The 16,136-nt window shown below is 34.3% G+C and overlaps 1 protein-coding gene across 5 annotated transcripts in view; it reads left to right on the forward strand.

The window, feature by feature from the left end:
• Positions 1–16,136, forward strand: part of LOC128985619 (uncharacterized) — a 110,501-nt gene that overhangs the window by 43,514 nt on the left and 50,851 nt on the right. For all 5 annotated transcript variants that reach the window (XM_054405313.1, XM_054405311.1, XM_054405316.1 and 2 more), the window contains one exon: positions 2,331–2,461. In XM_054405313.1, the coding sequence (XP_054261288.1) occupies positions 2,369–2,461 (93 nt within the window). In that variant the 5' untranslated portion in view covers positions 2,331–2,368. The remainder of the gene's footprint in view (positions 1–2,330; positions 2,462–16,136) is intronic.

Raw genomic sequence — 16,136 nt, forward strand, 5'->3', positions numbered from 1 at the left:
TTGTTTGCTTGGGCAGACCGTCGACAGTATTTATAAAACTTAGTGAATCAGACAAAGCCGGTCGTTTTCGTCTTCTTGGAAGCTCCAACTTCCCTTTGAAGCGCCGGTAACCAACGAGATGATGAAAACTGTGTTTTTAATTCACTTATTTGTTCAAAACTTACTGTTGTTGACTTTGTAATTATTTTGTTAAGATTATTGTTGTTGACATACGCTTTTGTGTAGGTTGACAAAGCGTGTTATCTGCTTTATCTTATTTGCATGGCTTAACCTATTTGCATGCTAGGGGACTTGTAGTCGAGTGTAAAGTTCGTGTTAATGTTGAGTACAGGATTATTTTATTTCGAAGAATCCCGAGAACCACGTTCTTTCTAAAAACATAAATTATGTTTTGTATTTCATTTTAATGCAATTCTGACCAGATTAAATTGTAACTTATGTCAAACAATCCCAAGTTTTATTTCACCTCGCTGCAGCTGGTAGACTGAAATTATGACAGTTTTAATCTGAACCATTGAAATAAGGTTCTTGTCTTTTCGTTTTAACACGCAACCCCACCGAAATAAGTAACAGTTGGAAAAAGACTACGTGCGGAGTGTTAAGTTGCATAATATTGTTCTTTCGACTTACCTCCGAAAAAGGTTTTGGAAAGTAAATATTGATTGGTTTCCCTATTTAAAAAATGTAATTATAATGTTATAGGTACTGTTATGATTTGTTAAGATTCACTGATGCTCAATAGCTTTATAAAATGCCTGTTTGTTTATTGTTTGCTGTCAGTTCTGTAGTTTCAACGAATAGACTTCAGTTCAACATTATTACGTGATGTACAACACACGCCTTTAAATAATTGTCGAATTATTGGTCATGTCGTCCAACTAGTAAAAATAACTTTCAAACTGGATAACTTCGGTTGCTGCAATTTAGCCAAAACGTCGACCAGTTGGCTATGTCAACAAGATTAACGACACTCTCTCGTACTGAAGCTAAGAAATTATTAATGTTCCAACATATTCAGTGTTCAAATTATGTTTTCTTACAGTTACCTGACAAAGTGGACTTTCTTGTACTGAATATAGCACGCAAAGTTGCAAATCGCTGCATTTATCTACTTTTGCTACACTCATTTCACTTTTGCCGCACAATTTCTTTACACGCACTCCAGTATTCCAACCAAACAACACGAAAAAGTGTGCTTTTATTAGACGAGTAGTACGTAATATGTGTGTACGCTTGATAATATTTCGTTGAATGTTTGGATTTAACCTAACCTAAAAACGTGCTATACAGTGTTTGAAAGACTAATTATTTATATGATTTATAGTAACTGTAGGAATAACATAATGTGTTACACGTGTGCACGCATCGCCCACTAGTTACATAAATAACTACTGTACTGTAATTTAATGCCTTGGGTAATTTTTTGCCGTGTTAGAACCATGTTTCAATCCAAACCTGTGATTTTCTTCTACAATGTTAGTACAGTAGTTTGTTCACCAGCTGTGGCGTAGTGACCTTCCACAACCGCGTACTGTATCTCAGAGTCGCCTCCCTTGCATGGGTCAAATAACGGCGGGAACTTTCACTATTCAATTTCCTTAGGAATCCACCAATACGAGCGTACCCCATCATGTACACCTGTTCAAATAACGTGCCATACGTGCTACCATGGACATTAGAAGAGAAACGGTATTGGTCATTTAACAAACAAATTACGCCACTGGTCCAAAAGTAAACATGTTTGTATTATTAGTTGATGGAACTTTCAAATAGATCCTGACCAGATGTTAAGGTTATTCTATGTTCTAATATACGTGTGTATCGGTTTTCGCAATATTTTGTAACTTTAGCCTTCCGTAATACTGTAACAAGGTTTGGCCTGATTTCGAGTCAGGTTGTTGTATTATTAACAAAATTTGCATTGTATTTGTAATGAAAACAAAGTGCCAATTTCAATTGACACTGCAGAATCATGTATTTATCGGTTTACGTGTAAATATGCTAAGTACTTAATGTAAAATTTATTTGTTTACAACGGCTTTTTACCTGATAAGCCTCGCTTCAATTTTATCGTATAATCATACGATTTTAAGTTTTTTAACTTAATTCCCCTGAAATTCTTTAACAAGCAAAAATATTACCAAAGTTCATGTAAACTTTCTCCAATACTATTTCCAAGCATAAGTTGAGGTACTATCGGGATTCTTCAAAATACGTCTAGTGGAGGAATATAAAAAGGGACTCTACTTTGGGGTTGAATATTTTGTGGTATTCTCGAAATATTACCAAATAATGTCGTCAGCAATTTCTTATAATCTATTTGTTTACAGTTGGTGCGTTGTCGTGGCGTACTAGCCTGTGAGATGTCATGTTGTCGTCGCTGACGCTCGTGCTGCCGCTGCTGCTGCTAACTGCAGGGTGTGTCGCATTTCAGTGTTCTACCTCCCCCTTCTCTCAGCAGGTAAGACCAAACAACCTTGCTTTAATAAGTTATCAAAACAATTACTTGCTTATTAGTTGTCAAATCGGTATTTGAGGGATTATTCCGGACATTTTCCATTACGTTTAGTGAAAAAATATGCTTTCACGACGTTTCGTGACCTGGAATCTGATCCCGTCCTCAGGTGGGAAACATAACAAGATTAGTAAACAAACTATTTAGAACTGGAAAATCACACAGAAAACTCTATAGTACCTATTCAGAACAGCATGCAAACATTACAATGAAACTTGCATTTGTCATCGTGTAAAATGTAACTTCAAACAAATAATGATTGAATAGTGAACTATGATAGAAGGTATTTGAGTTTTTTTAGGTATCAAAATTTAACCAAGCTGACATAGCTGTATGGAATTAACGATCTTCGCATACGATTCACTTAAGTCATAGACAAATTACTGCACAGTACAAAGTAAATTCTGTGTGGCTGTTATCGTATTGAAAACGATTAAAATGCTACATGTACGACCTGTTGATTTTGACAGTTTCACACTCTTGCAAGATAAACTCAATTCTTCAAAAATACTATATTTATATACAAATTATGTATCAACCCAACCGGTAAATTGATATACTTATCAAGACTTCTCGTCCTTTATTCATACTTCGTCTCTAAGAACAACTTTCTTGGTTATTCAAGTGCTCCATTATTTTGTCCTTTCAGTCAATCGTATTGGTTCATTTCGTGATGTCAGTCTTGTTATTTGTGACAACCATGGAAAGAGATGTTAAACTCTGTACCTGATGATCGGAAAGTTGTAACATTAGTTGGTTTCTTTTTTCGCCAAATCAGAAACATACATTTGGACCAGCATTTGGACACCATAAAAGGGCGTGTACCGTAATTCAACAAAGAATTAATGTACTTAAGTCCTTGATTGGTATAAATTATCACAAGAATACCTTGAATCATGTTTCAGCTCCTTGAAAGGCCATTCCAACTCTAGTAGATATAATACAATACAGGTTTACTTAAAAAAATCCACAGTGGTAAATGTTTTCATTTCGAGTGATCGATCTTGACAGCAATTATATAGAACTGCTTTTTCTTGTATCGCCGTTTGTGGCATTCTAGGCACGACGAACGCTAAGACCGCTGTTTGTAAATGGCAAGTGTGTAGCCTCTGTAGACCTAATTACTGACTGCAATGTGGTTGCTAAATGAGTCGTCTAGCCAGTTTTCCTTTTCAAAAGGGGTAGTCTACATGTCAACCAAGATGTAGATGATTACTATATTCCGTATGATGGAAACTCAGACTCCTACTTGGGGCTGGCTCGGGCTACACCAAAGTCAAGGAGGTAGGTTCCATCATACAGAGTATAGTAGTATTATTGCCTGAGATATGTCAAAAAAACAGCTCGTATAATGGATAGTGCAAAGATTCTATATGTTGAAGAGGACTAAATTTTTTTAACAGCTCATTACACTCTGAAACGTTACGGTCACGACCACGTGCTGAGGATTATGGTTCAGGTCCTGTCAATCGTCAATAGATTTGGATGTCTTAATTCTATGATTCTTTAGTGTTTGGAGTGGCTACCTTTCTGTTAGTCGGAAGAAATATCTTTTTTGACGACTCCTTAACGAAATCACTAAAATTTCTGTCCTACAAGGAAATAATATATATTTAAATAATATATTTAAATAATGATTAGTTTAATTTAACTTAATTGCCATTTCATTATGTTTCAATATTTTTTCTAGCATTTTTGCGTTTTGCTCACCGCCAACATACGTTAACACGTTCCTTGAAAGTCACTAATTTACTCCAGTGTGTATGTTTGTGTGAAAATACAAAATGTTTCTTGTGTTATCCTAAAAAAATGAAAGAACTTAGTTTCATCGCACATCTCTATCTCATCACTTTATCCGCTCTTTCATAAGCCATTAAACCATATCCCTTATAAGGGGTTTCTCTTATTTACAACCTCTTCGTCATCTAAGACTATCGTTGTTGCAGCTAACTCTACCACAGCTGACGTAATTGTACAGTATCTAATAACATTTTCATTCCATCATTATTTATAAAAGCATGACTGTATTACTGTACAAAGACTGTCTGAAATCAACTGACGGACAGTTGACTGGCGAATGTCGGATGCAAACGTGAATCTGATTAATCTGAATCGATCTTACAATAAAACTTAGTCGGTAACAAAGGCACAAAATTCATCATAAAAATGACCCCACACATATCGTCTCATGACAGTGATGTAGTAACATCTACAAATACAGTATTAAGAGTGGAAAACACTTAAAATAGTTTTTGTAACACCAACTATATATTGCATGTCTGATAAAGAATGAAACTTCAAACCCTTAAACGACTTTCCACTATAAACCTTACATTTTCGCAATCCTCGTTTAGATAGACGAAAAACGTGCGCGTAGTACGAACTCCCACCACGAATTGAATAGACTATCATTGTCAAAATGGCACAAACATGTCTTTGACGGAGTAAGAAGTTTACTTTAATGCTTGCTCACCGCTAACTAGTGGGTCATCACCGTCATTACTCAACAAAATACAGTACGCCTAATCTTCAAGGCGGCCATGCCACTCTACCGAGGTCACCAGCATGGATGGTTTGCTGTCCTAGAATACAATTTAAACAGTAAACCAGTGGGAAGGACTAGTGTTGTGCACTGATAGTCCGCATGAACTTGAATGAAAACTTATATTGTTTTGAGTGTTCAATCTAGTATTAATCTCTATTAAACCCAGTGTGACTTATGCATAAAACTATTATAAGGTAGAGGTGTGGGGGTAAAAGTTGAGTTAGTTTCACATGGCGTTTTATCTTTCACAAACCAAAATTAAACAATTTCGTGTACATGTAAGTATTACAAGTACGATCACAAGAATGAGCCAGTGACGTTGGAAAAATTATAATTTATCATTCAAACTTTCAAAATCATGTAATTGGAATTATGAACACATTAAAAACCCGTTAGTCCCTATACTCTCCTTATTAAAAAATATGCTTCTTTTTGAAGTCCAAATTCCATTAACAATCCTACTGAGGCAGCATAAAAAAAGATAAAAATCCATTCCATACTCTTGCACAAACACCGAAGTAACGTGAGACGAACAAAGAAATTCGCTATATCTAAGGTTTATAACTGAAAATAAAGGAAGAAGTTATAGGTACTTTGAAAAGTAAATAATTACTTTGTCTTAACTTAGGCCTAAACTTTATTTGTTCAAATCCTTTTGCCATTAAGTTATTAAACAGCTAAACAGCTCAGTGACGTGAAATGGAGAGAACGCAACAGCTTCTGTATCAATATTTTAAAATAAAAACTGACAAATCATGGGCCCTAGTCCCGAATAGATAAGTAATTGTCAATTGATAGCCACCGGCCACGGAATTGGCAGCTTCTAGAATAACGGAATGTTCGTTAATTTATTAAAAAAATAAAAACAAGGTTGCACGGTATCGAATTTAATCTTAGGCCTAAATACTTAACATCATCATTTTACACGTATGATTCTACAGCCATTTCAAAATATCGGCTGAAACAATACATAATAAGCGTATGAAGTTGAATAGTACAGTTGGAACAAACAAGTCTCTCTTTGGGATCATTCAATAGCCGTGAAAAAAGGTGGACTTCTTATAGAGGCTTTCAATAGCAATTTATGTACAATTGTATGGTGCATACAAAATGAAGGGTATTTAAAATTGACTCTTGTTATAGAGGTTCCACTCGATGTTAGCCATTAAGCGATTTGCAATTTTCCACTGAAATGTTTCTATGTAAAAACAATGGGTTGAAATATCAAACACATTGTCAGATGATCGTAGGCGTTAAAAAATTCCAAATCATAGGTGAGAAGAAATGTGAAATTTTACCGAAGGACGTCGGCAGAGCGACTGGACCTGCGCCCGATGACTGTAGCCACAGATAAGTAAGGAACTACTCACTGTATGCCTACCTTATTTCCATGTGGTGTCGCTAGCGCAACCGGAAATCCATTAAACGTACAACTTCACTACATAGGAGAGGACAAGGACAGGAAACTGACAGAGCAGTTTCTATGAACGCTTTATGTGGTTTCAAGAATAAACTTCTTATCTGTGATGCGACTGATGTGACTGACCTGTTACGTGACGGTACTGACGTGTGAATTCAGGTTAATTAGTACAAAACTGGACCAAGCTGTCCTCAATTACAGTCTTCGCAGCTTATATTTTTTTAAACCACAGAAACAAAGCTGTCATAATGGTTCATTTAAGAATGATCCTTTAGTCACTCATCTTTTCCTGTCTGGTACACATGCAGACGATACAAAAACACAAATTGTTATCAATCCGTTAATAAAGTAGGTATTTTTATAACAAGTCTAAAGAAACTGTTTCCCAAGCTCACAAACTTAGCGCAAGGGAAAACGATCGGCTAATTTTCCCTTAATTTACTTTTCTTTACTCTCAATCAGTTCACCAGTTTCCCTACGTGCGCTAGAGTTAGTTTTACAATTTATTTTTTGTTGAAATCACCTCTTTTACTGTTTAGTGATACAAATTAGATCATAAATATGCATAAGCTAGTTTTGCTCTGACTGTAGCTTGTAGTGCGTGTTTACTGCACAATTAACATAAACTTGAACTAGAACTTTTAGTGTTACGTTGTAGGTTTGATTTAAGATTTTTTTCTTTTATTATTAGGAAATATAATAGTTTTAATTTTACTTCGTTCTCCAATTCAGTATGTCAGTATTATTGCGTCGTGGTGAAAAAAAGTATCGTCCATAACTTAAAGCGAAAGTGATTTCCGGCACTTCAATTATTACCATATGCTCGGCTTCGCCCCGCACGTGAAATTGGGTATTCCTGAGTTCGAATTGCCTTTCGCATAAAACTTTGCGCACCAAAAAATGTCATTTTCAGTGCTAGTAATGAAATATAGGCCTTCTATTTTTCGATTTCGTGTAATCTAATCTAAAAGCTTCACTTTCTCAGGACCAAGTCGACCATTTTGATTACCAGGCTAATACTAAATGCCTCTGCTACTAAGTTTTTTCAATGTAAACTTAACAATTTTCGTTCAAACAACAGTTAATTTCTATTTCTCGTTGTAACAACTTTTTTAGAGGATATCAATATACGTAACGTTCATCTGTTGTAACATGACACTATTTGTAATAAGACGTAATGTAGTAGTTGCATGTTTGCTGCGGCGGGGGTATGTTATTTACAGAGACATACACACACACGCAAGCCATGTCGTGATGGAGGGTGACATTAAGTCACATTAAAGTTGTATTGTTCGTGATCAAATGTTTGTATGATGATCGATATCCAATGTTAACTCTCCCAGAGATACGTGGAACGTTAGCATTACCGAAGACCCGTTTTAGATAAAGGTTGAAACATTTGTTTACACCTTATGCCATTTTTAGGAATTTTAAAACCGTATAGGGACTAATACTTTCATTTTTAAAAGGATACGAATTTGATAGAATTTAGTACAAACGTGTTAACCTACGTTTATGGAATGAGCTCATAGCGCGTTCAGACTATGAAAACAGGGTTTTATGGTGTAAAAATGGGTTTTAAATTGTAAGGTACTTTGAGGTACTTTTAAATTATATAGGGGCCAGCAAAGTACCCGCGCTTCGTACGGGGTTGGTGTATAGGTATAAAATGCTTATTGCAGTTGTACTCATGCTCTGAGTTTGCAATGGGAGAGGACACGGTTTGAGAACTTTTTGATCTTTAAATTCTTAATTGTACGGTATGCTATAGTATAACACAACTAACTTAAAGGGTGACTTGCCTAGTGAATGACTGGTGCCTATGAATGACCGTTTCACTCTAAATAATCTATAATAAGAGTTAAATTAAGACAGGAATGAAAAGAAAAACTTGTATAGACAATATATATTACTCTATTCTACATATTTAATCGTCATTTTTCAAATATTGTTAATTATTTATGTTTATTTTGATGATTTAGCTTTAACGGACACATATATAAATATATACACAGTATATCAATTTGAACGGACGGTGTTTTTGGTCTCTAGGGACCTGAAAACGAAAAAGTAAATCGGTCCCGGGTCCAGGTCTTACCATCAATACTACGGTAATAGCTTATTCCCTATAGGGGAAACTCGCTAATAACATGGAAAATTTGAACCCCCGTTGGGCATGGCCCTATGGGATTTTTACAACTTTTTGTGTTTCTCAAGACTATAAAGTACCTCAACACAACATAACACAACATAATGTCAGCTCAATCGGTTTAGTAATTTTTACGTAATGGAACTTCAGAGTTATACACAAAAATCCATACTTTCGATTTTATAACATTTGTAGGATTAAAAAATTGAAATTGAATGGGGCTTTGGGAGGGCTTCAATGCAAACATGGAATAAGTGAGTTCATCTACGTACGCTTTCATACATTCCCAATTCTTTTTGTGGAGAATATTAATGAGCATACGCTGTGAAATTTCTTTTTAATGTTCCCTCGACAGTTGTTTAGTTTCCCTTATATCTCGGACTCAAGTTATTTTACGATTTGCATATGAATGTTTTTCAAACAAGCCCATAGATACATTGTATATTTTTGTGGATCTCAGCTTGAGCTGTACAGTGTTTCTAGAGCACATTAGCGACCATAGGAAAATGTTTTTAATGTATCGAGACTACGTTTTATTTTCCTTGATGTCTTTAAATTTTTTGTTTGAAACGTTTATTTGTGCTTGGTAAATACCACAACGATGTTGGCAAATGTTGTAGGATTATGAAATGTAATGTAACGATTTGTTAAATAAGGTTCACAATCGCTTGATGACGCCACTGCGACGACACATTCGTCTACACATGAGTAGTAGTGTAGTAATTAACAGTTTTTACCAACGTTGCCTGTAGGTCTTTCACCTTAATTCTTGTGTACTGAGAAGAATTCAAACGTTGTATTTTATACGAGTTGATTTGAACTTTATGAAATCAAATTGTACGAGGGACAGAACACGAACTTTTAAAACCTTTAGTGGTAATAATTCTGTTGATTGGGGCCTACTTTCAAAATCTGAAAATGGAAAATACGCATTTTTAATTGAACAGTTCGAAACGTCATTTCTGTGTTACCAAACGTTTTGTCAAATGGTATACTTCCCCTTATTGGATTGTAACTTTACAGTACTAATATTTACGTACACAGAAAAACAGCTTCTTATTAAACCTTTATGTGGCAATTTTTTTTGCTTTCAAAGTCAGAACATGTAAAACATACATTATTAAATCGAACAATTTAAACACGTAAATACTGTATTACCATGTGCTTTGACAGACATTAACAACTCTTTTGACAGTCGCTTCAACATAGACAAGTTCGAACAAAAATTCAAATGAACCCGTTCTTGCTGGTCGGCTAGGACCAAGACCCCCTAGGACGTAGTAGTTTTGGGCTAACTACTGTTGGCAAACCTCTCACCACGCTACGTACGCCTCATTAGGCGTACGTAGACGTTATGTCACGGACGTTACATGCTCAGTAATTTAAAAATCGTTGACCCAAGATATCTCCGTGTCGGTTCTGCGTCCCGCGATTTTTCGCTTCGCTCGTCACTCGTCAGGGGTTTGTCACACACCAGCAATCTCGCTCGAACCACAGAAAGACAGTGATATGTTTCACTCTATTTTGTGCTTGGACAATTCAAGAGGTCATCGATCTTATACTCTTCTTCAGATTGCTTTTCCTTGCATTGAAACTTTCCAGTTTTAATTACATGTTTCCTATATAAATAACGTAATGAATATGAGAACAATGGATTTTGCAATGGTGTTTAACGGGTATATCAGTTTAAATTGGCCGAAGCAAGGTGATTGTGCGTTGTGGATCCAAACATTTTAAAAACAGTGGCGAAAAAATGGGAAATTAGTACAGTAGTTTTTGTACTTGATTTTTAATTTTTGATTAATTCCTTCATTGATAATTTTCTATACAAATTAATTCAGCTCTAAAAATACATTGTACTGAATAATATGATGTATTTGAAACTTCAGTGAGCTAATTCAATCGGAGTTCCAAGAAGAAATCGAGCTGGGTTCATTCGTGTAGTTGAACTAACAAACTAAAACAAGTAATTAATTAAATTTCATGACACTTTCTGGTAAAAACCACTGTATCAATTTGTTTATTTGTAATACTAGAATTGTCCACATAGCCTAAACTTTAAAATGTCCAATGACATTTGTGGCTCCAGAACTCAATTAATTGAGTTCTATATTAGGAAAATTGTTTTCTGTTAAGTTAAAGAAATCACAAAAGTAAAATATAATATTTTTCTGGGTTGATACAGCAACTGTTATAAAATCTTTTTTTTATTTCTATAACCATTGACATAGTTTAGGAAAAATATTCTATGATAAAGTTTGAGATTAAACCTACCGCGTAGGGGGTGTAAAATATTATATTTAACTAGCTGGCCCGACAGACGTCGTCCTGTCCTATTGTGGTTTTATGTCACATGCTCGTTCATTTTCAAGATGAGCTCGTTCGCATGGCTCAATCACGTCCTGGTTGAAGTTCGTTCGCTACGTTTACTCACCTTTAGGTTGGAGCTCGTTCGCTGCGCTCACTTGCGTTCAGGTTAGCTCGTTCGCTACGCTAACTCGCCTCCAGGTTGAAGTTCGTTCGCTACGCTCACTCACCTTTTGGTTGCAAATGAACTGTTCTCATAAATTAAAATTAAATATAGTGCTGCACCCTGTTGGTAAACCTATTAACTTTTTAATGCTATTGAACATCACAGAATCAAATTGTTTAGTTGCACCAGCTGTTAAGATTCTTTAATTCCATTTAAATATGAGTACTCATAAGGTTAACATGGGAAACTCCAGAGCCACTGGGGTGGAGCCCTATCGACGGATCTGCACCAAACTTCACACAAACCATCCTTGAATAATGCTTAATAATGCCTGAAAGTTTCATTACAATCTGTCTAGCGGTTTTGGAGTCCATAAAGGACAAACATACAAATATACAAACATACATTGGATTTTATATATACTAGTGTACCTGTTGCTCGAATTCGAGCAATTGCGAAGCATTACAGGCGACTCAAAGATTATGGAAATACTCACGATCTACACAACAGTTAGATATAATCAAAATCCTTTGTAAATATCTTACCTTTTTTCAAAAAGCTGATCTTGTTTTTTAGTGTTTTTAGTGTAAAAAAAACATTATTTCTATTTCTTCTACTTGGTTGTGTTCTATGACTTTTTCTATGTTTCCATTGTTTGCGAATCGGTTATTTCAATGATTGCTCATACCTATTAATAAATAAATAAAAATGATACGGTAGGTGACGTTAGACATGTTTCTCATTTGGCTTATGGACATTGTGTGAGCATTGTAGAGAAGAATTATTTAATAAGATTATTAGCAAAGATATTAGTTTCTATAGTAGTTGTAACTTGAAAAACTATATTTAATCTTTGATATATGTTAGCTGGAAAACGATAGTCACGTCTGACTTATGTAATAGACGGACTAAATTACTTTGAATAGTAAGCTTGACTCATCCTAACTTTCAAAAGCATACAATAGTTCAGTTAACCACAATATAACTTCGTTAGGCATGTGGTGATTTTAAATTACCACATCAAAACACTGTATCAATCCTGCTACGCGAGTTTAAAACATTCCAATATATTTGGATGTCAGAATCGTGCATTCAAAAGTGTCAATAAGTAATTGGAAAAAATAAACCAATCTGAGAAAAAACAAATACCGTTTTTATTATGTACCCAAGGAAAAAGTTTGGTATTTTTATTAGGTTTAAGAGGGTTTATAAAGGCGCTTATCTAAAACTAAATATTTTTTATAAAAAGATTAACGTGTTTTTATAGTGTAGTACAACTGGTCTAAAAAAATGTTATTATAGTAATGCTAAATTAATTCCCTTACAGTTCCTAAATTCATTCAGTTAGTAAATATATGTCATCGTTGATGATATAAGCCTCAGACGATAATGTATGCCTGGCCAAGTGATGACGCTGCAGGCTTCAAGAGTCCTTCACTTCTTAAGGACGAGATAACGATGGAGAGTTTCAGGACTTAAGTTACAAAAGTAATAATGGACCATTTTACGTGCAGCATTGCGCGGTATACCGCTGCGAGCGGTAGCGATAGTAAAATGTGCTTGGATATCAATTCTTCATACAGTTATTTTATTTTCGTACATTACCTTTTAATTTAAGTAGGAAACGGTGAAAATAGGAGGAATTGTAATTAAGTAAATAAGTTGCGTGACAACAAATTCATCACTGAATGCATTGTTTACATTTACGTTGTTTACATTTACTTTATATGCATTGTGTTTTGGTGATAAATAAAAATAAATGTGACAAACGTTTCTTGTAGATTTATATCTACATATTAGTAAATAAAGACGATTTGTAACATTTTGAACCATGAACAACTCTCATTTCATCCGTCTATACCTTAAATAATAAATACAACGATAATCAGCAAGCGATGACAGATTTCAGTCATCCAAAGGCACTGGGCGTGAAAACAAACAAACATCAAAACCAAATACAACGAGTTACAATCACTGAATGGTCATAGACTAACAAGTAGGCTTTTATCTCTTTAGAATAAATTATACTCTGTGACAGCTGGCTTTAATATACAACAAGGGACGATTACAATATCCCTAACTTCTTTGACGGTAATAGTTCAAAATCATTTAAAAAATTAAAAATTCAAGAAATTAGTACACTATAATAACTTAAAAAATTCTTTAAAATTGCCTCAAGTTGATCGTCAACTAATATAAGCGTGCAAGGGAGCGTGTTAAAATTATTCAATGGGGATCGTACGATGATGAAACATGTGTCGATCGGCAGATAACGAGTGTAAAGAATCATCGGAGCAAACTGTTCTCAGCACGGGAGTGATGTTGAATGTTGAAACCCACTCACTTTTGTTACCTTCGCGTTCATTAGTAGTCAAAACAACATCACTAGATGCCATCGGTAGATGTTGGTTGTTCGAGATGTTAACGTGATCATTAGGAAATCGTTGATGAATTCGAGGAGATTTCATGGTAATACCCGGGACCGATTTACTTTTTCGTTTGAATGCCCCCCGATATACAAAATGAAAATAAACCAGGAGCATTGATGAACTTTTATACATACGAGTAAACGTTTATTCGAATGAGTTTGCGAACCAGCATCATCGGACTATGGGAACATGGTTTAATGGAGTAATATGTTTTTTTTAATTTTTTACCTCTAAATAAAAGGTTTGCAGTTTATTTCAAAACCATTTTGTAGAGCTTAATAATAGTATAGCATAATATAGTACTAGAGGTCGCCCAGTGGTTGAAAACTTGACCAAAATATGTTATGTACAGGATTCTCTATTTTCACCCTACGCTGTGAATATAACATTTGATTGGAATTTATTCAATTTGTTTAAATTTTCTGTTTATATTTTGTTGTTATTTTGTCACCAGCATGGCACCTCATTAGGCCCATGCTATTTATTTTTTATTTAAAATTCATTTTCGTGCTTATTGTTTAGCCTCTTTTAATTTATAAAGGGATTCTGCTCACCTACAGGAAAATATATTTATAACCGTATGCGTAGATTTTCCCTGTGATGCGCCCAAGCTGAGAAAAAAGGGTTTAAAGAAACATGCTTGTCTATTTATATATATGTATTGATCCATTTTTGTACGTCAAATAAATGAAATTAAAAAAATCTCTAAATTTATAACACCCATTTTAATAATAAACTGTTGTAATTTGCTTGTTTATTGATATAGTCTGATAAAATCCGGCAAATAAATTTTCATACTGTACTATTTACATTTAAAAAATAATATTTGAAAACACATTTTTCTTTCGATACTCGTTGAATGTAATTTTAATAAGTTGAATTTTAATAGGGAATGAATGTGACTGTTTATGGATATAGTAAAAATCCAATCAGACTGATTGAAATTCGCTTGGTACGTTTTGGAAACGAATAGGGGTTATATTTACGGTAATAAGTCGTCGACCCGCTTGTCGTGACCGAATTTGTCGGGAACGGAACTAATGAATTTCCACGTGCTCTAGGATAAAAGCTTAGACTATCAATTCAACAGTATTCAATAGTCAATGACAAATTGTATTGTTCTACTGGCTCGTAACGTAATAATAACGGATAAATGGGAGGTGGAGGAGTAATTTATTGAAAATCAGCGAGTATTTTAAGAAAGTTTAGTTGCTTTCAAACAAAATATATTGCTATTGTGACAATGTTTAGCTATAAAAGATATTGAAATGTAAAACAACTATTTATTTGACGTTTCTGCTTGCCAAAAACACACGATTGTTTAGTAAAATAGGATATATGTATCTTTGGAGTTAATTTGAGGAATTCACACTGTAAACACAACTTTTTCATTTTATTTTATTTCTATTAGTAATTTAACTACTACCTGTTGATTCTGGATTTGTAAAAAAAATGTATATTCTTTTCATAGATTCACAGTTAGTTGTTTTTCAACTTCAGGACAATTTTACACGTCTGACAAAAAGTTTTTTCGAAGTTATGTTTCTTTATGTTTGTATGCTTGTGTGAGTAAGTTTTACAGTTTTATTTCTTTTGAACAATGTTTGGTATTTTTAACTGATTGTCCAGAGCTACAACTACACCTGTGGTGTGATTTTGATAAGATATGATATGTGGGTAGTAATCAATGGGTTTTCATATCAGTTTTCTTTAAATTTTTTCATTTGGATTTTTAATGGTGATTTTTTAATATAAACCCATAAAATAATGGAAAGGCGTATTAAAAAAAAATAAAAAAACTGCTAGAACAATTTTGATGAAAACTTGTATATTAACAGTCCATTTAATTGTAGACAAAATGGTACAACCCCCACGCTGTAGAAATTGCTGTTAAAAAATAATGCAATTTTATAAATTCCCCTATAATAATGTCATAGTAACCCCCACCTTTGATACATTGTAAGGTTTGTTGCCAAGCCAGTGGAAGAAAGTCATGTGCCAGTCTATTGTATTGATGGTGTAAGTTTGCTGATACCGTTTATTTATTTCCCCCCAAAATTAGGTAGTATTTTCTGATATTAAAGAAAGCAGCCTATGGAAAGAGGTGAGCAGAGCAGTTCACTTGTATCATCCTAATTAGTTGTATCTCCAAGCAAGGCGCGATATCTTCATTGAGGAAGTTTGAAATTCTGGAGTTAAAGGGGTTCTGTGTGTCCGGAAAACCACATTATTTTCATGATTTGTAAAGAAATGTACTTTATGTGTAGTACACTTGCACACCATATGTTTAATTTATAAATGTTGGTTTGTTGTATGAGAAACGTGATGTTTTCTGTTTTAACTTAGTAAATTATGCTGAGTGTTTTTCAAAATTTGATTTTACAAAAATTGTTTTTCTTTCTGAGAGTTTTGTCTGGTAATTTTATCACGAGCCACTAATCACTTATTTAATTCTTTGGTGTTATTAGGCACTTACTTAGGCTACATCGTAAACAATAAAATAGTTGAAAACAGTTAATTTCAGTTTCAACCCATTAAAATTCGAATAGTTTATGAAAAAGTGATATATTTTTTTATGTTGTATGTACGTGACACTGAAGCTAAC

This window comes from Macrosteles quadrilineatus, unplaced genomic scaffold (genome assembly GCF_028750875.1).
Source record: "Macrosteles quadrilineatus isolate MER2022 unplaced genomic scaffold, UCM_ALF_1.0 Scaffold_2__2_contigs__length_208266976, whole genome shotgun sequence".
In the NCBI taxonomy this organism is placed as follows: domain Eukaryota; kingdom Metazoa; phylum Arthropoda; class Insecta; order Hemiptera; family Cicadellidae; genus Macrosteles; species Macrosteles quadrilineatus.